We start from the raw sequence: 24,949 nt of genomic DNA, 5'->3' as shown, positions 1-24,949 counted from the left end.
GTGCTGCTACTAGTTCATCCTAGGGAGTGGGGCATGGTGACATAAAAAGGGTGATCCATCAACTAGTTCTGACTTGGGTAATAAGTTCATGAGCTTGGTCTTGCTTCATTAGTGAGAAATGAAAACAGTAGGCAGTTAAAAGTGTTTTCTTTGGCTCCTGGAACCTGAGTGCTATGGAAGAGCATGCATCGGCTGCTAAAAGAGAGCAGATGACTTAGAAAATGCTATCCTTGGGACATTTCTGTGTTAGTGGGGATTTCCAGGTTTAGCTCAGAGTACCAAGCTTTACTTAGAGAGCCAAATTCGGGGCTGTATCAAGTCATTTGACAGTATATCGAATAGCTGTGAGAATATCCATCTATAGTTAGTGCTACATCTCTCATCCAAATAGCCAGCCATTCTATCCCTGCATTAGCAGGGATTCACAATACCCACCCCAATCTATACTATGTGAGGGAATCAAGGTTACTCTACGGAAAGGGCTATTTATTGCCAAGGGATGAGGAGATTGGTGGATTTTCTGCCCATAGCAATGTCCCAAGTTTCCTGCCCAGAGATTGTAGTTTCCATCCACTCAAAGACTCTTCAGAGACAAAGATTCCTCAATGTCACCGCAGAGAAGTGATGAAAATTGTATACTGAAATATTTCATCAACCCTGTGATATAATTCTATATATTGCTTCAGTGGCCTTATTTGAGAATAATCATTTGAAAGTTATCTACAAAAAGTACTAAATCTTTCTGTGGTAGTACTTCTAATAAACAAGATTGGGTGTGCCAACAATATATATATACCATAACCTAACACCAGCCAATGTGTCTCTTCCTCCGATTGAGGGGCAAATCAGTCATTTGCAAGGGGGAACAGGGGTAGAAAATACATGATGCTTGCTAATGTTATACCTGTAGCATACCTCATTACCTTGTTTGTTTATTAGGCCCAGCAAGGTAACAATTTTCTTGAGACAATTTCAAGCCTTAAAATTTTGATATTTCTCCACAACCGGAATATATACAATGACATTCTTCAAACACAATTTTAGCTTGGATAGCAGATAAACTCAGTCTGCCAGAAGCAGAAGAGGGCAGAAAAAAATCACATCCACAAATATCTTAAAAAGCCACTGTCATACCAGGCTTAACTCTTTTCACTCCATCTGAATCTCTACTAGCAACCCATTAAAAACAGAATGGCAATGAGAGTATGCTCACATCTATATCCATATAATTTCATAAGTTCCTTTTTTTCTTTTTTATTGATCAAGATGCTTCGTTGAATCTTCTTCGGTCAAGCGAATCTCTTCCATCTGTTGGGCATCCCAAGACAAACAGACATGTCACAATTATTTATAACAGCAATAGATAAGAAAAGTCTGCCAATTTCATTACTAAATGTAATCACCTAAATTATATAGCATGACCCAGACATTTTAGCAGAAATGAACTATTCTAGAGTAAAACATGCCAAAGTTTCCATAGGAGGATAAAAAAATTTGGTCAAATTATTGGTTAATGCTTCACAAGAAAATTTTCGTGGCATCTCCTCAACCATTAGTAATCAGATGCATTTCAAATGAAAAAATGAATCCTCAAAAAATGTATAATAAAATGGAGAGCCAAAAATCATCGGTACTTGTGAGTGAAAAACAAATCACTCAGACAGCTGAAGCAGCGAATCTTCTAGAAATAATGCTGGAACTACACAAAAGATGCTAAATGTTGGTGGTTTCCCTAGAAATCTGTATGAGCAACATCCTTGAGTGGTAGTCTGAGATATACAATTGTGGTTCTTGCTGAGATGAAGAAATGGAGGCGTTCTTGGGTGGAATAGGGTCTGATTGGCTTCAGCAAAGGCAGGTCTTTGGTATAATAACACCTGTGAGTGTCGCCGGTTTTCAATAGAAGACTGAGTTGCCCAAAAAAATAATAAAATAATAATAATAACACCTACGGTGATGTGATAGATGAAAATTTTATTTTCCTTGTTTGCTTTTCATTGACAATGGGACAATGAGCAATTTTGGACAAGCTGCAACCAAACAAGGAAGGTGATTATTTGGATGGCTCTCAAGCCAAAGCAGCATGAGTACTCGGTCATTCAAAAATTTCTCCTCCATATGATAAGATTTAGCAATGCAGTTGAACTAATGAATTATGAAGGAAAATTATCAGGTGTGAACAATTGCAACCTGCGAGGTTTCGAAGAGCAAATGCATGTAACAGTTACACAAGTTCCAAAACTGCAAGATATTAAACAACACTAACAATATGAGTGCAGTGAAATGTGCAAGCATTTGGATTGGAACCTTGAGAAAAAAAGTTTCCTAGACTTCTACCTTTTTGCTACCATTCACACAGCAGCAGTGATGAGAACCCAGAATATTTTCCAAAGTCTAACAAGGGCTTCTTGGAAGAGGAGAATCTAACAAAAGCTTCCTGGGAAAGGTAAAAAATGAACCTAATACCGATCGCCAGAATGTTTGGTTCTGTAAGCATCTGATATTAGTTCTAGCAGAACAGGGCACTTTTGTTTATATGGTTGATTCTTTGTGCAAAATAAATGCTGCAAGGTTTTCATAATATTTCTGTAGCATATTAGAGAAAATATATTACCATATTTTCTTTGTCGATTTGCGATTCCCCCTCAACGGGCAATGGATCAGCTACATCTGGAAAAAAATAAACAAGAATATGAATTATACATTTGCCTAAATTTAACCATATCAATGCATCTCAAATACTTATGCAAGTATCTAAAGGAATGAAATGAATCACAGAAAAAGCTTCCCGAAAGTATTTATATGGCTCTATTGACCTTTTCCACTAGCAGTTTTCTTTGCCTGGTCCTTGATTTTCTTCTTCTGTTGGTTAGATGCCTGCCTACTTGGCCTCTGTGTATTCTTCTTCTGAACAGTGCCAGAAGTAACATGGGTGACTGAAGTAACATTTGGAGATTTTTTGTTCAGTGATCCCCTGTTCCTGCTAGCACGAGTTAATTTAAGAGTACTATTCCTCTTTGGTTCCTCAACTTTGGCAGCTTGAACATTTTCAGGATTCAAGGATTTGTGTCTTAGTTTCTGAGCTCCAGTGCTAGAAACAGAGCTCTGTTCACCATCATCAGAGGCCTGAGCTCCCTCTTTAGGCACCTGAGAATGAGTCACTGAAACCTTTAACTGCTCAAAATCTTCTGGGATATCATAGCTCCCAAGTAACTCTTTCACAAACTCTTCAAGTTCACCAAGGTTGTATCGACGTACATAGGATTTGAATTTATCCCGCATTAGCTGTAAAGGCTGCACATTTGAAAGAAATAAGCATGTTAAGAGAATTTTATATATTTACAATCTTGGTAGCCCATGCAAAATGACCATTAAGTGTTGATGCTTTTATAGACTCAAAGCAATCAGGACTGAATGCCTACAGACATGCATACATTCATAAACATAAAGAGAGAAAAAATGTAATGCAATAGAAATGGGGAAGAAGGGGGAGCGAGAATGAAATACCTCACACCCAGCCTCCAAAGCAAGCTTGAAAAAGCCAAGTGAAATGGAATGCTTAGCAGCAGATTCGGATAGCTTTATCTGAGATAACCAATACGATGCTGATGATAAAATATTGAACTTCTTTTGGTTCAAAGATTTGGAAGCCTTAGAAACTGGTGTTTGACTTTTCCCTTGACCATTACTGGATCTCAGTGGTCTCCTGCTCTCATATATTGGTGGTGTCACAGTGCCTGCTGGCTCAGCAGGAATGGAGAGCCTTCTAGGTGGTTTGATGGACTTGTCTTTACCAGAAATATTAAAGACAGTCACACTTTTGCTTATATTTGATGAAGTTTTCCCTCTGAAAATTAAACGCACAATGAATCAACTTACATTTTCTTGAAGACGAGGCATGGAAGAAAATGAAAACATTGCAAGGTATATATATAATGTGGAAGCTCTAACTCAAAAATAATTGTATACACACAAAGTTGTAAACATATTCTTCTCCCCGATGTTCTACTCCTTTTGTTGGCAGGTGTTGTATGCCTGATCTTGTCTGAAAGGACTTCATATCACGTATAAACTGAATAATGAAAATTCAATCCATCTCTTATAACCTTTTTCATTTTTACCATCCAATATCAAAGAGGATAAAAACCTACATCTTGTGATCAAGTGTGCAGGTTGTTCTTTTCTCCTAGTATTTCAAGACTCATCCAAGTAGATTATGAATTCATGCTAAACAGTATGCTAGTTCTTCAGTTAATAGTAGCCAACATACCAACTGAAATTATGGTGCTACCTGCAATGTGAGGAAGACCTGAGATTAAGCTACTCAGTCATCCAACTGATTCACTTCCAGTCGCGAGAAATTAAAGACCTGGTTGTGGAGAATGGAGATACCCTATACAATTTATAGTCGTGTTCTCAACAGTGAAGTCAGGCTCAAAATTTATTTTGTTTCATTCATCCATAATTAAGCTATGGTATGGTTTACCAAAAATTTAAATCAGTAAAATTGTATTATAAAGCATGGCAGAATATCAATAGAATTTCATAACGAAGATTTTATGCTTGGAGTTCGTTGATTGATGACCATAACCCTCGCAATCAGGTGCACATGCTTCCGAAATCCGCTCTTACCACTGTGTTGAATCATTCAAAATTACAGAAAATAATGAAACAAAAAATGCTCTCTATATCAAATCAAGAACAGTAATCAAACTCAGACACTTCGATCAAGTTAAACAGCACCATTGGAACCACGAAATGAGGGATTCCGCATTGTAGTGGGAAATCAGAAAACAGAATTAAGTAGACAGGGAAGAAGAGAAGGAAGATACCTCTTAGGAACAGAAGCAGTTGATATTTCCTCCACGATTTTCTTGTCATCCTTAGCTTTGCTTGCTGATCGCAGAGTATACCGGGGTTTCGATTTTGAAGTATCGCCTGAAACGATAAAAATCAATAAATGTTTAAAGAAGTTCTCAATGGAGAGGGAGAAAAAGAGTTGATCAAATAAGTTTTGTCGTTACCAGAAGAAGATTGGTTCTTAGTAGCCACCATGATTCTGCTCTGATGATCTGAAAATGGTGAATGGGAAAAATAAATAGACAGGAACGCAGAATATATATACAGACAGAACAGTCCTGTAAGGAGAGGAATGAATCAATGATGGTCAAAAGAGGAAAGTGGGATTTTGCCAGATGTCATTTGGGCGGGAATAAAACGGCAAATCTCCAACTCAAACTAAAGATTTCATTTTTATTTTTATTCTTTTAGCCAAAAAAATAAAGATTTATTCCCACCTTAATATCAACGGTCCAGTGTGATTGAAAATAGCTCGACTCATAAAGTCTTGGGCCCACTTAGTCGGACCAAATTTCAAATTTCAAATTTCAAAACCGTCCATTGAGTATCTTTTACTCTTCTGGGTTTCGGTTCGGTAGGGTTCGTCGCTTCTCATGGATGTACAATTACTGCATCGATCTGGGTAAAATAGCATCAGAAGGGTAGCGCGGACTTTTCCTAAGATCCATCAGATGATTCAGATCGAGTTAGTCTCTGACTTTAAATGGTCGGTTTCTTTAAAGCGGTTTCAAGCCAAGCTGCATCTCCTGGCTATGTTTAGTAGCCAGGAAAATAAAGGAAAAGAAAAAAAGTTTGGATAAGGCAACATAGTGATAAATCAATGATTGTTTGTTATTAAAGAAAGAAAATTATGAGAAGGTGATATGGAATGATGGATTGTTATTCATGACAGTATATAAAATGAAAATATTGAATATCAATGTTATGAGTTGAGGTGGCTGCAATCTTCAGTTAACATCACAATGTGGATCATCAAGATTATACGCTAAGATGACTGAGATCTTCATTTGGAAATTACATCTTTTGGTATTATCTAATTAGGGATGGGACATTCACAATCAATTTATATATAATAATTATCATCTAATGTATATGTATCTATCCAAATTTCCAAGTCTTTTTTGAAATTTTTTTTTTTGTCTTTGTCTAAATAAAGCAAATCTATCCACAAAGGGATGTGTACACTCAAGTGATCAACGACATTTAGGTCATGTTGTAAAGAAAACATGGGCAGAAAACATGAGACTGTAGAATTAATGAAAAAAAACACTTATCTTGTTCAACGCAATATACATATTTTTGTAGAAGTAAATTGATAACACCACTATGTTATCCATATGTTGTAGAAAACAATATAATAACAACAAGAAGAACTCAAACAAGGTGAGTTGAGGCATACAAATTAGTAGTTTTCCTTAAAAGTATTTGAACGCCCCTATAAAGCATATTGGGTTTGATCTTGGCATACTCACCTCCAAGATACAACAACTCCTTAGTCCAAATTTGGTGTAGCCAAGAGGCAGCGCTATGCCATTTGACAACACCATATTCTGCTTGGTCACTACACCTAACGCCACTTTTAGCTAATACCCTAATGAATGCCCCTAGAACAGGTTTTGGCAAATTTAAATCCCCAACACTACTGGACTTTTGTAGTAAATTAGCTATATTGGCTAACACAGACAATACTAAGTGTAACCAATATAGATCTCTTTCTTAATATGAAGGTTTTTTTATTTATTATAAAAAAATAAAAATAATAATAATAATAATAATAATAATAATAATAAACTCCTTAGTCCTAATGGCATGCACTTTAAATGAATCTACTTATAAAGAACGTCCAAAGGTAGTACTCACAAACCCATCAATAAAACATACACTTCAACAAAAAAACAAGACTAATACCAGTTTTTAAAATTGTCAAAATTTACTAGGAATCAACTATTCTCTTTATATATAAGAGGAAGAGACACCTACAAAGGGGCACATCCATAAAGTACCTTCAAGACCATGTCTTTTTCCTTAAATCTTATTTGTTAGCCATTCAAATAAAGCTTTCGCTAGAATACCCTTTGGCTATTTAGGTATTTAATAGAAAATAACATCACCTTTAACATTTCATTATAAAACACGTAACATATTTTAAGGCTCAAGATATAAAATAATTTTAAAATTTCCACAAAGAATATTGTTCACAAATATTTAAGAGCACTTGTAAGACTGCAAAACATAAAAATATCACAAATGAAATGCATCATTGGCATTTTTGTTTTCTTTTCCTTTTTTTATGCATTATTGACATTCTTTTAGGGCCTGTTTGGTTACTTGAGTCGTGACTCGGGATTTAAAAATTTAATTTCAAATCTATAACTTCAATCTCTGGTCTGGTTCAATACGTTGTTAGTTGAATTTTGAATGATTTCAGATTTATCCTAAAAATTATTTTTGAATTATGGTTATGTTCCGCTTGGTGGGTGCCGGATCCCTCTCCCTTCCGCCGTTTGGATGTGTCTCGTTTCTGTCGGTTCCCCCCGCCCTGTCCGGGATTTGACATTCTCCGCCCCCCCCCCCCCAACCGCCCTTAGGTATTTATACACCTTCATTTGTATAATACGAGTTAATCATACATTCTCATCTCCTGGATCAATCAATTTTCAACCATACAATAGTAAAGAGAGAACAAAAGAAGAAAACGACACACAAAATAACTCGTTTATGGGGCATGTATAAAGAGTTTCAAACTTGTGGACACCTTCCTCCTCAGGTAGCACCTCCTTGGTTCAACTTAATAATGGAATTTATAAATCGAGGCCCATGACTCATGTCTCATGTCCTAAGTCAAAGATATATTGTGAATCACTTAATAGGCATGACTAGTAGCTTTCAATTACCAAAGCAATTATTATAGAGACAATTCAACCATTTGCGAATCCAACTATGAAGTAATCAATTGAATTAGACCTACCATCCAATGGGGGATCACATCATCTCCATCCAATGATCAGAATGGATGCATTATTTATCCAGCTGTCAATATGACAAACAAAAAATAACACACCTATTGTCCTAAAGAGTGATTGGTGGAAGTGAGCTTTTCGGGACCAATTTTGTGAGTTGTTTCTGTTCTTTTGTATAAACAAGTTTTACATGTTCTGTAAATCGTGTTTTTGAGACCATTTTCTTCAACGGTTCGTTCTTAAAACGAACCATTTTATCAAACACCTTTACATAGTTCTTCCGTTCTCAAAGAACAGAAGAACGCCAGAAACGTTATTTAAGAAAGTTATCAAACGCACCCTCAGCTTTCATTAATTATACAGTAAATAAAACATATGGGAGATTAACGTTTGTGCGGACTTCCTAGCAGGTTTCCTTAATACCTCCCAAGAAATCCATCTAGCTGCAGATGCTCTTCCATTAGCTCTTTCTGGTTTTGTTCGGGATGATGCTAATGTTAATAAATTCTTCAAAATGTAATTTTCTTTCTTTTTTTCTCTTTATTTAATCAAAGCCCCCTTTCTCCAAAAAAAAAACATATGGGCTCAGGCCCGATAAGGATAATGAGATTGGGCTTGGGCCTGTATCTGTACAGCCCAACTCAAAGTAGTTCTACAAACTCCGGGGGAATCAAAAGGGAATTTTATTGTATGACCCACTCAAATATCAATTGTGTGCAATTTCTCGGATGATGACATTGGGCTTGGGCCTATATTTGTCCAGCCCAGCTCAAGACTTTTTTTTTTTTTTTTTTTTTTTTTCTTCAGCAAAACAAAGCTTTGGTATGGCTCAATGCCAACTCATCAAGGAAGAACCAAGTATGCCCTACAAGGCATAAAAGCCAAGCTCAAAGAGAATGAATACTGTTAGGCATAATAAAAGAAGAAATTAGACAAACAATTGACACTCAAACCAACGGGAATATAAAATGAGGCGTGAACAGAGGATTGATAGTGAAATTTTACCTTAATAAGGGAGGTTGCTTTCAATAATCAATGCTTCATTGATACAAAGGGTAGGATTAATGTGACAGCAACCACACGATCCACGCGAATGGGACTAGCAAGTAGCAACATTCAATGCATTCCTTAGTTAGTGGCACAATCGTCCCATACATTAAATACTCACTCCAAAGGGTAATAATGGGTTGATTTTTGTGGTGGAGAGAAGGTGGGTATGTCCTCTCATCCTCCCACTAACATAGGGCTTGACACATGACCAACCCATGAGAGGACTGGAGAACGGCCTACTCAGATGGAAAGGATCTAAACTACAGTTTTTTGTTGCACGTGTAGGTGTGTGTACGTGCATGCCTGCATGGAGTGGAGTATATGACTTGGCATCCGACATGGTCAGGAGAATAGGTTTGAGGTATCAATACCATAATACCAAAATGATGTAGCTCATGTTAGAATGAATAAACAACTTTGCCGATTTCAAGATGATCCTATATAAGTGGATCAATGTGAACTTAGAACAAAAATGTATCAATGTACTCTCTAGTTTTAAGTGGAAGAACCTAAGTAAGCGTTAAATGTTACGAAAGTGTTGCAAAAGTTTCAATATTCCCAATCAATGATAAAAACATGTGTTGCGACATAATCTAACCGTTGAAAACCTTGGATACTCATTGGAGATATTCTTCGAGAAGAAGAGTTGGATCCCTAAAATCGAACATTACTTGATAGCAATGAAACATGTGATGAAATTTAATGGAGGAGAATCTCATACCCATTTAACACAAGATCAAAAGGGGCAAGAAAAAAAAAAGTCTAAAATACCAACAAAAAAAAAAAATCTGTTTGATTGATCTCACAATGTGAAGTGATACCCCATGTGAGTAGCTGCTCTGAACTCATAAATGAACAGGTGGCTTTAATTTTCTCTAGAGAGTAATTTCAAAGTGGCCAAACAGGTAGATTAATTGAAACAGCAGATGAAGTACAAGCTATAAACAGCTAAGTCCCACATTTTCCAAAGGTTCTTAATTTCCCCAACACTCTATCCTTCCCCATTTTTTAAACCTATAAGTCCAAAAAATAATCATTTCCCATAATTAATCCCTCTGTCCTTCTTCCTTGGTTGTGTTTGGTTAGTGTTAAATATTAATAAAGTATTGTACTGCGTTTGTTTAATGAAACTTTTGGCTTGTCTGAAAATGACTGGCAACAATAGTTCTTTATTGTAAAGGGATAAGAGAGATGCTAATATGCTATATGCTAAAGTAATAAATCAACTTCCTCCCACTATAATAATGATTTTTTTTTTCAAAAATACTGTCACAGATGAACAAGTGTAAGTGGAGAACAGCAATTTGGAAACTACTATTCGGAGTTGATTGTATGTCTTCTCTATTTTTTCTGACCCAAAAAAATTCATGCTTCATCTTCTCAACTGCTTCAACTTTCTTTGCTAAATAATTTATATTTTTATATAATCTTTTTAGTTTTGAGAATGACATAAATACAGGTTAGATGCCACGGTCCTGTCGGTTCCACAAGTTGTCACTATCTCTAAAGCATGAATTCGTATAAACAGTTAGCATTTGTTCATGGAAAGTGATGTTCCAAGCCCTTGGTTTAGATAAGTTGACAATTTCTATTTGAAAAAATTAAAAAAAAATAATATTTTTGTTATATTTTATATAAATAATAGGACTTTATACCCATTTTGTAATTTAACATAGAACTTCGGTTGGTATATGTGAGTGTGTATGTTCATTTTTTAGTTTGTGAGGGTTCAATGCAAATTTGCATGGAGATATCGATATCAAGGTCTTTTTTTCTATTCGAAAAAATAAGAAGAAGAAGAAAATTCAAAGTAGTAATGTAGTAATAATCAGAAAACGAATCTCTATGGCCGTACCTAATGTAGATGATTTCTTTAGATGAGTAGATGTAGAAAAGACAAAGTTGATAGAAAATTGAGTTAAAAGCTAGTGGGGTAGAGCATAATCTAACTTGTTTAAGGAAGCAATCAAATGACTAGAAGATCCAAAATCATTGTAAGTTTGTATGGGTATTATAAACCGGCTTTTATATATGTGGCTTGTTGTTTGATACCTTAATTCTGTAATGACTCTATGATATGTTAAATCTTATCTAAAAATAAGAACAATGATGATTATAAAAAGCATAAGATGATAAAGTAGGTAAACTATAATGTCAAGGGAACAAAACTAGATGATATGATTGGCCATGCTGGTTAGACTAGAATGTCAGGAAGATAAAATGTTGGAGACTTACTTAAAGCATTAAACCTTCAATTGCAAGTAATGGTCATTGTAATGTAAGGGGTTGCGGAGGTATTTCATGTAAAGATACTTGTCTTAAGTTGAGGGCAAGGTAATGCCCTATTGGGTTGGGGTGGTTGTCCCCTCCGAACCTCTCTCCCCCGCTCCGCCGCTGTTCCCGTTGGTCGCCTGTCTGGTTGCTCGCGCGCGGGCGGGGCCGGTGCCTGGTCGGGCTGGCTCTTGCGGTGTTCCTGTTTGGTTGTCTCGTTTGTGGTGTCGGGGCTTCCTCTGTGGTTGTTGGGTCTCTCCTGTGGGTCCCGTCTTTTGTGTGTGCTCCCGGTTGTTCCGCGGTTGTTTTCGGTCATTTTTTGAAAAAATGAGGTGCAAGAAGGGCATTGAGAAGGACCTTCTTTTGGTGATTCATATAGGTTTTCTAAGGAAGTTGTTTTCAGAATAGTGGATTAGCACACCAACTACCTTTCATGTATCTTATGGCTTTTGCCATGAAATGTAATCACAAACGTCTCATTTTTTATTCTATATATTAGGGTTATCCTTATCAAGTTAGATTCAGTGTGGATAATTACATGGAAACTAAGGTAACTATCTTCCGTATATCGTTTGTTGCTTCTTAATTTGACTTGAATTTTATCGACCTTGCTTTAATCTTGTGCATTAAATGCGCAAGAAGGTTAAGTGTTGCATCTCAGTTCGTCGGATCGAGATTTTGATCTCTTAACGGTTGATATTGAAATTTCGATCGAAATTTAAGATCTGATTGTCTAAAATTTTGCGTGGTTGTCTAGAACATTAATAGAAACAATTTCAAAGTTTTATAGCTAGTTGTTGATCTAATGATTTATCCACTCTATCACTATGCTAGTTTCTGTCTTGGTATTAAGGATCAGCCTCGAGCGTAGAGAAAAAAAAACCTTCACATTTTGGTAGATTGCTGACGTGGAAATTCATAAGTATATGCTTTGTGTTGTTACTAGTAAATCAATGTCCTTAGTGGATTTTTGTTTTCCAATTATGCTACGGTCAACGAGTACACGTGGCGTGTTCCTGCTTCGTCTACTCGGTGGCAAATGCGCATTTTAGAACTATCCCTGCACGGAAAGCATCTGCGCGTTTCACTTGCTTCTGATATGCTGCTGTCTATGGAAGACCGTTGTTTGGCCCCAGGTTTTCCTGGAACGAAGATCCTCCCACTATCTGACACACACGGTCACTTGTAGCAAACATTTTAAAAGACAATAATGTCCTTTTTAATAACAGTATTTTATGTAAATCTTGAGGGTAATACAGTCATCTCACTCAAGTCTCAAGTCCGGTTTCGGGCAAATATGTGAATTTATCAAAATTACCCATCATTGGTGAAGGACTCATGATAATTAATGTAGAATTTTAGGGACACAACAGTAATTCTCTAAGCCTTATCCATCAGGACCACGACATAGAAATATCTGGAATTAGACCCGCCGACGGAAATCCACTTTGCCTCGTTTGGAGTTAATGTGTGAACTTACGAAAATACCCACATGCAATAGTGCCTTTACCAGTTTACTGGTTACCTTTTAGTAAGTTTGGTGGTACCCTTGTGTATATTAACTTCAGCTACGGAAGACACCTGTAATCCCAAAGTGAAAGCACGCTTCAGTCTCGTAGTCCACTTTCAATCTTTTCTTTTATTCCGTTCTGATTTTATTTTTTTCTTTTTTTTTAATGAAAAAAGGAATACTTATATTTTAAATTTTTAATCAGCTTTTTTATTTCGGTATTTTCGTTCCTCTCCGTCAGTGCAGTGAGTGTGAGTAAGAGAGATAGCGAGAGAGAGAGGAGAGAGAGAGAGAGGCGGAGAGACGAAGGAAATGATGATGGAGTGAGTTGTCCATCACTCAATCCCTTCTTCACTGGTTGCAGGCTTATCAAGGTACATTTTTACTTTGCTTCAATCTCAAACCAAGACTTACATTCACAGACAGTTTGGAAGAAAACCTGATTTTTGTTGTGATTTCTTTTACTTGCCATGTTTGGCGACTTTGTTCTTCAGATCTCTGATTAGTACCGTTTGTTTTGTTTCCTTTCTGTTTCAAATATTCGTCTGGACTCCAGGAATGGTAGTTTTAGAGCTCCTGGAGGGTACATTTGTCTGGTAAGTTTCAGATCTGGTGCGTTTTTTGTTCTTTACTTTGGCACCTACTCTGCTAGACCTTTCCTTCAATTTTTGCTTTCCTTTCGCTGGTTATTTTTCCTTGTTTTGGTGGAGGATTCATTGGTTTTTGGTTGTAATAGATCTCATTTTACTTTCAGTTTGATTCTCTCGTTTTCTTCGCTAGCGCATCGATGCGGATTTTGATTATCGAACAGATTCGGTGGCCTCTGCTGTGTGTGTGTGTGTGTGTTTTAAGCTCGTTTCCTTCTATTATATGTTTGCGTTTATATTTTGTTCTATACTCGGATTTTTTGCTTTTTTTTTTTTTTTTTTTTTTTTTGGGGGGGGGGGGGGGAGAAGAAGGGAGGAGTGTGTTTGGGTTGGGGGGAAATTTTTATGTTGTGTATGATCAGTCTAGGTTTGAAGTCACTATTCTGGTTGGTTTGGAGGTTACCTCTTTTTGGGCACCTGTTCACGGGTAGGGATTCCCCCAACGTTGCAGGTTTTTCTCTCCAACACAACCAACAATTGGTTTTTTCCCGGTTACATTTTGCTGAAATTTCTGTTTCTTGTGGTAAGTGTTCAACTTTTTTCTTTCTTTCTTCCGGATTGCTTGCTGTTATTACTCATGGAACAGATTTTTACTCCATCTCAGATATGTGCATAGATTGTTTTCCTTGGTTTATTTGGTTTTGAGAAGCATGTTTTCCTTGGTTTATTTGGTTTTGAGAGGCATGTTTCTCAAGAGTTTTGAACTAGTTAAAAGTTGTTGGAAGTGTCCGGTAAAAGAGTTGTGGTTCTCCTGGGTGGTCGGCCAGAAAAATATAAAATATAAGAATCGAAGATTTCCTCCTTGCCTGGCTGTGTGTTCCCTTTTGGGAGGGGAGGGGGAATTGTTCATGTTTTAAGAGAGAGTGAATGGGAGCTTGTGGCAATGGAAGTTAACATGACTATATTGGATCAGAATTTCTGATGTAAAAGCCAGAGGTTATGGTGTAACTTGTATGTAATTGTACCATTTCTGAGCTGTAATTTATGTGAAATCATGCAGGCTTGAAAATTAGGTTTCAGTTCTGCATCTGAGCTTCTTGAAATGGGAAAGTCGCCGGGTAAATGGATCAAGGCCCTACTTTTGGGAAAGAAAGGATCAAAGTCTAATTTATCAAAAGGAAGGGAGGTTTTGGTAAGTTTTCTTCCCTTCAATGTCCTCCGAATTGTTTTTTATTTGAACTACTTCTACTTGTTCTACCATTCTCTGACTTCCTCCCATCTTTTTGTGAATTTTCATGTGTATTGAATAAGTGAAAATGATTAAATTTTGTCCCATCTGAACCAAGGAAGTTTGAGTAGTCACTTGCTCAAACTTCCTTGTTCTCTAGAAAGATAATTTAAAGTCACTTCAATCCCTAAGTAATCAGCAAGATTATGCACTAGGCAAGACAGGATGATGCCATGTCCTAAATAAAAATGTACCTTATTTCAACCTTTGATTGAGTTAGCAAAAGAAGTGGAATCCTGAATTAAAATGTTTGTGGCTGCATTGTATGGTGTCTTTCTTACATTCTTGCAATTCATGCTGACAGCTATAACTAGCTCCCACTGTTTCACTGCTACTTTTGTATACAATTTGATAATGTTTTTTCTGCATGTATAATTTGTATTAGAGTATTAGATTATGAATTTCTTATTGTGCTTTATTATAATGTGAAGCGAACTGCAAACGAGAATGAGACTTTGGTGGTTGCCAAGGCCCCAGGTGTTGAAACCCCTGTGGTTTCACATGTGGCAGCTAGTACTACAGATGAAAATGGGAGGAACATAGCATCGGAAAACGGGGTCCTTTCAAACGAACAGCATGACAGTGAGATATTGCCCAGAAATCAGGATCAATCTTTTCAAGGAACCACGGGACCTGGGGCAGGATCTGATTCAGAGAGAGCCAGGCAAGATCAAGCTGCAACAAAGGCACAAGCTGCTTTTAGGGGTTATTTGGTAATTTGCTATTAATGCTTTAAAGGTTATCTGGTATTTTACTTCTTCTTGGTAATTCTTAGCTGCAAGTCCTTGTGCAACCTCCCATTGTCAATTCAAATATATGTATGGCATTCCATTTATTTTCGTTGCTATGAATTTCATGGGACAACCATCTTGGGGTTCCTTTTTTCCCTATCTCTTGTTACTCCTTGTCTTAAGCCATATACTTTGAGATGGTAATTGTCTTGTGGGATGAGATGATATCTCCAGCATAGTGATTGTTTTGCTGCATGGGATTAAGTTTTTTCTGATACAGGCTAGGTTTATCAGGGAAAGAAATTCTGTATCAATGTAAAAGAAAATAAGCGGTATCCATGTTTGTTTAGGGAATGAGCAAATTAGTATATGTGATTCATTCATTGGTTGTATGAATCGTATAGATCCAATTTCTTAGGAGAACAAAAGATGGCTTTATGTCACCATATGTGAAGCCGGGAGTTGGAGTGAAAAACTGAGAAAATCTAGTGGCTTTTATTTGTGGTATTTTTTTTGTTGGGTTGACTTAGATGGATGAAAAGTTTTGGATTGGATCTCTGAAAAAAATTATTACTAGGGAATGTGAAGAGGATTAGAGAACCTTATTAGGCTTGGGTTTACACTAAACTCTTTAATGCCCAACTATCTAGACATAGACACATGACTAGGGAAGGTGGTGAGTTCTTGAAAGCCTAATAACTTTTTGAAATTATGTGTCCTGTCTCGGGACCCCATTGCCTTGTCTGCAACCAGGGAAACTTTTGCCTCCATTCTTTCTTCTATTTAAGCTAGATCTTCCCCCCCCCCCTTCTCACTCCTCAACTCATTAGAAAATAAAAAATCACCGAACCTGGACTACCTTTACAACTCCTCTTGCTCTTCACTTTGGTTTTTGTATTAATTCTACAATTGGTCTGTTATATTGTTCAACACTGACACAAGCAATGCATTGTCAAGGCTCGTCGGGCATTTCGAGCTTTAAAGGGCATCATAAGACTGCAGGCGCTTATCCGAGGGCATCTTGTGAGGAGGCAAGCTGCTGCTACTTTACGCTGTATGCAGGGAATTGTAAGGTTTCAAGCACTAGTTCGGGGTCGCAGAGTCAGAATTTCTGATGCTGGCATTGAGGTTCATTGCAAATGTAATGTTGGGAAAATCCAGGTAATTTAACACTGCCTGGTAGTCTCTTTGAAGTCATTTTTGTATGCTGCTATCTTGGTTATGGTAAATTGAAAAATTTATCTGCAAGTTGTTTTCTTACGTAAATACTGCTAGTAATAAATAGATCTATAGGGTATTGGGTTTTGAGAAGTTAATGATGGCCTGTGAGTGGATGTAATGGAAGTTTTCCAGTTGTTTTAATTTATTCTGGAATCAGTTTCTGACTACTTGCAATCTTTCTTTTTCTTGTTTGATTCTGTAATACATATCTCCACTATTGCTTTCTATAGTTTTTGATACATTTCCTGCTGGATGTGTTACATCTTTGGTGGTGCTCTCCTATGAGAATCCTTGCACAACAGCTGGACTGGAAAAAGTGGTGGGTTCCACCCCACACTTTTGCTGAATCCAGCAAAAGGCTTGGTGCCCCATGGTTTGAGCATTGCTGTTGCTTCTTCTATAAATCTTTTTTTTCCTAGCTGGTGTGAACCTTTTGTTTTTGCTGGATTAACATGCTTACATGTCCATCAGGAGGGTCAGCATTTGGAACCAGTTAAAATGAATTCAAAGATACAGAGAGAGGTGCTGTCAACAAATGCCTTTGCTGTCAAGGTAATTTATTTTGTTTTTTTGCTCTGTTTTAGATATGGGTCTTCTGTAGGAAGAACTCATCTTGGTGCATAGTAGTATGCAAACTGGAAGCTTTGCAATGTAATACTTCATAGGGGCCTCCTTGGTCTCAGTTTTCCTTAATTCCATGCCTGGGATGAGAGGAAACAGCCTGGCCTTACAATTTGCACTGTTAGACTTGGACAGGCAGGTAAAATGTAAAATTAATGACATGGAAAGGTGATCCTTTCTTCTACTTTAAACCCATAATTCTTTATGGAAAGCTGTCTGAGTTTTATTCACACGTTGTACTTCATAACTTTTCGTTCTGTCTATTAGAGTCAACACCTTTTAGTCTGTTGTGGTATCTTGTGAGAAGAATGAGGGAGTAAACTTATCCTTCGTAATAAAGGCAACACTTTGTCTATCTGAGGGTCATGAGTTTTTGCATTTGGATTTTGGTTGGGAATGTCAGGAGATGTCGTGTTCTCTAAGCTGGGCTATAGTCATCTATGTGCATGCAAAAGAGCGTTATCTGGACTAGGAGAGTACACAATGTCTTACCTTGCATCCAATGAATATATTTAGTCTTGCATGGAACAAAAACTAAGTAGGTTGGTTGTTTTTTTAAGTAGACCTCTTCAGATTGATAATTCTGTGTTCCATCTAAAAATGTTTTACCAATTCCATTGGTATCACAGAGAGAAAATTTTGGGAACTTGGGGGGACTATCTTGTTTCTAGTATTCACAGATCTGATTTAGGTTGCAAATTCCAACTTTAAATAATTCTTGCTTTGTTAAGCAAATAGTTGCTTGGAAATTCATGAATGTGCAGATTTTTACTTATACGTTTTGAGATTATTTTGGACCTCCTGGAGTGTTGCTTTAGATGCAACTTAAACACAAAAAAACATGCCCTTCCCATTCTTTTGAGGAGGATAACCTAGTGGGCTTTAAGACAGTTCTGAAGAGAATAAGGATTGGAATGTTGGAGATAGTCCTTTCATGCTGTATATTTTAGCACCCAAGAGGGTTTTGGGGGCATTCCTTCTGCTGACCCCATGTATATCCATTGATTGATTCCAAAGTCATTTGTCATGGTTGACTTTTGAGCTAACTGATCTTCATCATGTAACAACTTCTAAGTTCTCACATACATGAATCAAGGACAGATTGTCCCATATTCTCCCTTTCAATGGTGATTGTTTTATGAATTAGGCATTTTCACAGGTGTAAAACATGAGTTTTTGTCCCCTTCGGATTTATCGATTTGGATGGTGCTATTATTTGGGTCACATTCTACACTGCTCCTTCTGTTTGTTTTATTTTGGCTGCTTGTTGATATTGTGCATTTGATTTTTGTTCCTACTTCGATTTTAGCTTCTTGCGTCTATGTCAACTGCATTGCCGCTTCGTCTTCAATACGGCCCAGGTGAACCTAATTCAGCTTTGAACTGGCTTGAGCGCTGGAGTTCTACCCATTTTTGGCAACCACTTCCACAAGCGAAGAAAAATGTTGATTCAAAATCTCAGGCAAGGCAAGGAAATCGTCAAAGTGCTGGAACGGAGCCTGTTCGGTCTAAACGTACTTTCAGGAAGCTTTCTACTGCAAATGTTGACAATGGGTCAATTCATTCTACTTCTGAATCTGAAAAACCAAAACGCAGTGTGAGAAAAGTTGTAAGCCATCCTGTAGATCCGGTTGTGGATCCCCAAACTGAGCTTGAAAAGGTGAAGCGCAGTTTGAGAAAAGTTTCAAGCTCAACAGCTGAGGTGTCTGATAGGGTAGAGGCTGAGATTGAGAAGCCAAAGCGTGTTCCACGGAAAGTGTCGAGTGCTGCAGCTGCTGATGTTTCAGACCAGGGCATGGTTGATTCTATTGAGAAAATAAAGAAAGATGCGATAGTGGAGGCACCAAAGATGCCTGATGTAGAAGCAAGTCCGGTGCCTAAGATGCCTGATGTAGAAGAGACTCCTGTGCCAAAGATGCCTGATGTAGAAGCAACTCCGATGCCAAAGATGCTTGATGTAGAAGCAACTCCAATGCCATTAACCTCAGATGAACCAGTTGAGAATGTTACGGTAGCAAATCATGACAAAGGGGTGCAAGCTTTGGAGAGAGGGGTGCAAGATGAGAATATTCCTGTAACAAATTCAGAGTTGAATTCCAAGGAAGATCAGACTGGCAGCATAAACCCAAAAAGCAGCAAAAGAAGAGCTTCCCTTCCGGCAAAGCAGGAATATCCTGAGAATGGCTTACGAAACACCCCAACAGTACCAAGTTACATGGCTGCAACTGAATCTGCAAAGGCAAAGCTCAGAGCACAGGGTTCCCCCAGGTTTGGGCATGATGAGATTGAGAAGAATGGTTTTACTAGGCGGCATTCTCTGCCTTCTTCTACCAATGGCAAATTGAACTCAGACTCGCCGCGAACACAGAGATTGGTCAATGGAAGCGGAAAAAGTGGAGGTAGAGACAGATCGCTGTTGTCTTCAAGGGATGGTAATGGTAAGTAAACTTTAGCTTTTGGTTTGCCTGCTAGTGTATGTACTTAGAGAGATGGGAGGGATGTCTTCCTGGTTGGCTCCACTTTAATTCTGAAGCGTAGTGAATTCCACGTAGAAATCTCTTAGATAGATAATCAAATATTTTTGATAACTTCTTAAATTGAGATTTCGGGATTCTTTCTGGATGAGGGATTCATTGTCACATGTTTTCACGGTTAAATTGTGGTTTTGCATCAGTTTCTCATACTGTCTGATTGTGTGGAATTTAAGATAGAAACCTGAGCGTTGATTATAAATTCAGGTGTTTTGTTGGCTTTACTCAGGAAATCATGTGCACTTAGTTTAGGGAATACCGAATATGCTTAGATGGGAAGCTTTAATGATGGGACATCAACCAATCTTTGGCCCATATTGTATGCATCACAAATATAGGGTGAAACACAATCAAATAGGATGCTGTGATACGTAGTTTGAGTTGGGGACTCATTTGCCCCCAACTGCTCCCTCTCTAGTTTCATTAATTTCCCAGGTTTTCCATTGAGGCTTGGTTTCATATATTTATTTGTTTGGTGATGTATCTTTTTTCTTGCTTGGTGATATTTCTTATACTTGTAAAAATGGTTAAAATTTCAGCAAAGGCTGTGCAAGCAGAATGGCGGAGGTGATCTTGCAGAAACTTGGGTTCAAAGAAAGACGTCACATCAAGCAGGTAAACTTGGCTACTTGTCGGCCTTCTTTTGTTTTTCCGTTATGACGAGTGTCGATGTTTTCGGGTTTTGCCCTTGTGTCACAAATTTCAGTTGTAAAACTTGAAGCTGGACTGAGGAATAACTGTTGTGTGGTGTGCCTGGAGATTCTGATCGTCTATTGTTGTCTGCTTTCAGTCTGTTCTGTATAGTTCTTCTGGGTATAGTGTATGGTGTGATGTCTTCAGGGATTGTTTTGCTGTATTTTTTTTGGTTCCAAATTTATTTTAATAATAGAATTTCAAACTATGTAAGAGCCATATATGTTTGTGACATTGTTTCTCACAGATAGTTGAATGTTGGCTTGTACTTTAAAACCAATTCCATGGTTACCTGGGTTACTCGGTTAACAATCCCACTCTGTTAAACGGTTTCGGTCCCAAATTGTCATCACAAATCCCAGGTCCCATTTGAGGATTCATAAGACTTGAAGAAGCAAGACGCCCCAAATGAAACAGCCTGCAAAAATGGGCATTCAAGAAAAATGATGTATGTCGTTTTATTGAACCGTTACCAGTTGCGATGCCAGTTGCAAATCAATTTCGTAAAAGTAGTTTGATCTCAGGGAGCGTTTTTATGTTCCTGATTTCCTTTCATAATTAGTCCAATGGAAGTGAAAGAGCAACCACGTAAAACCGATGGCAGTATTTCCGACACACAGACAGATCTAATATTTCTTCGGTGATTTGGAGTTCGCTACTTCTCGAATGATTCATAGCGTACCAAAACTAAGGGCTTTGTTGGTATCATTTTCATTGTTATTTGCTCGTAATTATTCATTTTTTGCCTTAGATATCTGTGACGAATCTTATTTTCATTCAGAGGTAGAAAAAACTCCATAATTCTTGATAAAGGCTTTAGTTGGGGATGGAGAAGTATACTGTGGGGAAGGGAGGCTTTGGTGAAAGGTCTTGGTTGGTCAATTGGAAGAGGAAACTTGATAGATCCATGGAGAGATAAATGGCTACGATGTGACATTGGTATGGAACTAGCCAGACCACTCCGAATGCACCAGATAATATTTTGGTTTATGATTTTATAGATCAACATATTATGACTTGGAAGGTCAATGTTCTGCAGAATTTTGGGGATCTGATAGATGTTAATAGAATTCTGAAAATAAATTTGAGGACTTATTCGGAAGATGATCAACAATTTTAGAGTGCTGCTTGAAGTGGTCACTTCTCAGGATTCCTCCCATCTCTCCACATCCTACTTTAGCAAGAGTAAGTTCTCTTAATACCACTTCTATATTGTGGAAAACAATTTGGCAGTGGAAGACTCTATCCAAGATTTCTAGATTCTTGTGGTGTGGGAGTGTTGGGGCTTTGGCAAGGGGTTACTCACTTCACTGTCGTCATATACCAGTAGACCCACATTGTCCTCGTTGTGGAGATTTGGAAACTATAAATCATGTTCTTCTTGGGTGTCCCTTTGCACGTGCAGTTTAGCATGGATCACCTATTTTTGAATTGTTTTGAGGTCAATCTTTTTGTGTTTCGTCAATCACCTGTCCGCCACTGTGCGTGATTTTACTTTACTTCATTCTGGCAATCTTCTCTAATTCTCCACTAATCTTTCTGCAATACTCATTATGATCACTAGGAAAGGGGTTGTTATTCGTGATCATCTCACCAATTCTGATCCATCACCAGCATCATCAACACCTAATATTTCTGCAATGGGAGACTCTTCTAAGTATTCTACTTCTTCCTTCCATCAGATTTACCAGCGATGTCATTGTTGATGTTGAACGATGATACCAAGGAGGAAATACAGGCAGAGTTTAATCTAGTGCTCATTGGTAAGGTTTTGGTAATTCGCCCATACCGTAAGCAAGGGGTGACTACACCACTTCTCCGCTCATGGAATACAAGACATCCAACTTCTATTGAACCCAGGGAGAATGATCAATATAGTTTTCATTTTTCCCATCCAACGGATCTAGATCGTATCCTATCTTCTGGACTTTGGTGTGTTAATGGGAATGCGATTTTATTTGAACGATGGAATCCAACAGAGAAGTATGCATTTTTAACACAATTCAAATGTGGGTTCATTTTCATGATATTCCTTTGGCATGTCGGAAGAGTTTGGCATGTCGGAAGAGTAAGTAGTGATTCCTTTGGCACGCATGCTTGGTGTGGTTTTTCAAATTCAACAACTAACAGGGGTCTTCAGTAGTGATTCCTTTGGACGCATGCTTGGTGTGGTTTTTCAAATTCAACAACTAACAGGGGGTCCTAATGGTGCTCAATCCGTGTTCTATCATTGTCGTATTAGTTTGGATATTCATAAAGTGCTGCTGTATTTGTAAATCCTGCAATTGGTTTGGATCATTCACCTCTAATTTTGGATACTGCTGCCGGTTGCTTTAATGGAGATCGCCCATTCGCCCTTTCCATTTTGAGGCGATGTGGTTTTGTCATCCTACCTGCAAGGATGTGGCAACCTCTTGCTTGGTCCTTAACTCACTTTGGCAATCATTCATCCATCATTACTGGAAAATTATCTCAATGCCGCCATGATTATAGAAGATGGAATAAGCAGGTGTTTGGTGATCTGCAAAGCCAAATTCATAACACAGTCAATCGGATATCTCACCTTGAAGGTTTTCCAAGTTCGGAAGACTCTCATCTAGCTTTAAACAGTCTAAAAAATAAATTACCTGATTTGCTAGAAAAAGAAGAATTATTTTGGCGACAGAAAATCTCGTGTTGACCGGTTAAAGGAAGGTGATAAGAATACCAGCTATTTTCATTCAACTACCCTACAAAGGCGGCAAAAAGATAGGATTCTCTCCCTGCGTAATTTTGAAGGTGAGTGAACTACGGACTCGAATCAAATGTATGCAACAATTTTATCCTATTTTGAAGGGATTTTTGGAAGAAAAGGAATCGATTCGGTTGCATTGGATACGATCTTGGGCTTCATTCCTTCGGTGGTTACTTCATATATCAATAATGGAGGAAGGATAGCTTTATTCGCTATGAGCCCTTTAAAATCGCCTGGACCAGATGAATTTCCTCCAGCTTTTTTTCCAGAAATATTGGGATTTAATTCATCAGGATCTTTTCTCTGTGGTCGTGGAATTCTTTGATTCGGGTTATATCTCTCCTACCTTCAATGAGACTTTTGTCTGTCTTGTACCAAAGGTTAATCAACCGGAATTTGCAAATTAGCTTCGGCCAATTGCTCTGAGTAACGTAGTCTGTAGGGTGATGACGAAAATTATTGTTTCTCGTCTTCATGAGGTTCTTAACAACATTATTAGTCCCTTTCAATCTGCTTTTGTTCTTGGAAGAAGCATATCTGACAATTTTGTTCTTGGAAGAATCATATCTGACAATATTTTTGTTGCAGTAAGAAACAGATGCGGAAGTATATGGCTGCCAAGTTAGATATGCAAAAGGCTTATGATCGTGTTGATTGGATATTTCTGGAGCGTCTATTGTTAAAGATGGGCTTATCTGAGAGATTTGTTTGCCTGATAATGGGTAGTTTGAGATCTACCTCTTATCATATCCTTATCAATGGTGCTTCACAGGACGCATTATTCCTGGAAGGGGAATTCGTCTAGGAGACCCTCTCTCTCTTGCTTTGTTTACCCTAGTCTCACATGCCTTTAGTTGTCTCTTCCATTATTAGGAATTAGAGTTTGGGGTCGTGCTCCTGTGGTTTCGCATATATTGTTTGTAGATGATTCTCTCTTATTTTCAGAAGTATCTATTAAAGATATTTATTAGCTAAAGGATCTTCTTCAGCTTTATTGTCGTGCTACTGGTCAAGCCATTAATTACAGAAAGTCTAAGATTACTTTCTCAACTGAATACACCAAGTTGCTTGAAAGGATGATTTTCTTGTGTGCTAAGGATGTCCTATACATCAGGTCCTACAAAATATTTAGGACTTCCAACAGATTCTGGACTTCCCAAATCAACTTTATTTAAGGACATTACTAGTAAAGCTGCAGGGCGAACATAATGGCTAGAAGTCGAAATTTCTTTCACATGTTGGCAAATAAGTTCTTTTAAAATCTATTGTCTCCTCTATGAGCAATTATGTTAGTATGCATTTTACTCCAAAATTATTTGCAATTATGAGTAAAATGCATACTGGCATAATTGCTCATAGAGGAAACAACAGATTTTAAAAGAATTTCTTTGCCAGCATGTGAAAGAAATTTCGACTTCTAGCCATTAATGCACCCTACAACTTTACTAGTAATGTCCTTAAATGAAGTTGATTTGGTAAGTCCAAAATCTGTTGGAAGTCCTAAATATTTTTTAGGACCTGATGTATAGGACATCCTTAGCACACGTGAAAACCATCTCTTCAAGTGACTTGATGTATTCGGTGAGAAAGTAATCTCAGACTTTCTGTAATTAATGGCTTGACCAGTAGCACGACAATAAAGCTGAAGAAGATCCTTTAGTTGATAAATCTCTAAAGAGATACTTCTGAAAATAAGAGAGAATCATCTACAAACAATAGATGCGAAACCACAGGAGCACGACCCCAAACTCTAATTCCTAATAATTGATATTAGAATTTTGAGCATGATGGAAGAGACAACTGAAGGCATGTGAGACTAGGGTAAACAAAGCAGGAGACTAGATTCTTGTGGCGTGGGAGTGTTGGGGCTTTGGCAACAGGTTACTCACTTC

The 24,949-nt window shown here is 37.7% G+C and overlaps 2 protein-coding genes across 4 annotated transcripts; one reads left to right on the top strand and one right to left on the bottom strand.

Moving 5' to 3' along the window:
• Positions 1–983: 983 nt before the first annotated feature.
• Positions 984–5,173, bottom strand: LOC149006765 (uncharacterized). 2 transcript variants are annotated; one of them, XM_089165124.1, is made up of 6 exons: positions 5,025–5,173; positions 4,833–4,938; positions 3,508–3,847; positions 2,817–3,294; positions 2,615–2,670; positions 984–1,308 (listed from the first exon to the last, which is right to left on the bottom strand). In XM_089165124.1, exons 1-6 carry the CDS (start codon positions 5,053–5,055, stop codon positions 1,255–1,257), a joined length of 1,065 nt encoding a protein of 354 aa, XP_089021250.1. In that variant the 5' UTR covers positions 5,056–5,173; the 3' UTR covers positions 984–1,254. The 2 variants fall into 2 exon arrangements, with proteins under 2 accessions (XP_089021250.1, XP_089021249.1); XM_089165123.1 differs by having other exon boundaries at positions 984–1,321; positions 2,616–2,670.
• Positions 5,174–12,877: 7,704 nt separating this feature from the next.
• IQD31 (IQ-domain 31) lies at positions 12,878–20,712 on the top strand. 2 transcript variants are annotated; one of them, XM_089165453.1, is made up of 8 exons: positions 12,878–13,025; positions 13,208–13,263; positions 14,299–14,430; positions 14,958–15,239; positions 16,215–16,418; positions 16,950–17,030; positions 18,409–19,537; positions 20,170–20,712. In XM_089165453.1, the coding sequence occupies exons 3-8, from the start codon at positions 14,341–14,343 to the stop codon at positions 20,199–20,201; spliced, it is 1,818 nt and encodes a 605-aa protein (XP_089021579.1). In that variant the 5' UTR covers positions 12,878–13,025; positions 13,208–13,263; positions 14,299–14,340; the 3' UTR covers positions 20,202–20,712. The 2 variants fall into 2 exon arrangements, with proteins under 2 accessions (XP_089021579.1, XP_089021578.1); XM_089165452.1 differs by having other exon boundaries at positions 13,208–13,247; positions 20,170–20,711.
• The last annotated feature ends 4,237 nt before the right edge of the window (positions 20,713–24,949 follow it).

Source organism: Hakea prostrata, chromosome 8, assembly GCF_041222555.1.
Source record: "Hakea prostrata isolate BN-2017 chromosome 8, UWA_Hpros_2, whole genome shotgun sequence".
Lineage (NCBI taxonomy): Eukaryota > Viridiplantae > Streptophyta > Magnoliopsida > Proteales > Proteaceae > Hakea > Hakea prostrata.
This window is presented reverse-complemented; position numbering and strand designations above follow the sequence as displayed.

Bases quoted from the DNA above. Each gene is read 5' to 3' on its own strand.
- LOC149006765 (XM_089165123.1), bottom strand. From the start codon at position 5,055: ATGGTGGCTACTAAGAACCAATCTTCTTCTG. The intron at 2,671-2,816 runs GTCAATAGAGCC...ATTTTTTTCCAG, and splicing joins GAAAACTGCTAGTGGAAAAG to ATGTAGCTGATCCATTGCCC. The intron at 1,322-2,615 runs GGTAATATATTT...CTGTTTGTCTTG, and splicing joins CAAATCGACAAAGAAAATAT to GGATGCCCAACAGATGGAAG.
- IQD31 (XM_089165453.1), top strand. From the start codon at position 14,341: ATGGGAAAGTCGCCGGGTAAATGGATCAAGGCCCTACTTTTGGGAAAG. The intron at 14,431-14,957 runs GTAAGTTTTCTT...TATAATGTGAAG, and splicing joins CAAAAGGAAGGGAGGTTTTG to CGAACTGCAAACGAGAATGA. The intron at 15,240-16,214 runs GTAATTTGCTAT...TGCATTGTCAAG, and splicing joins CTGCTTTTAGGGGTTATTTG to GCTCGTCGGGCATTTCGAGC.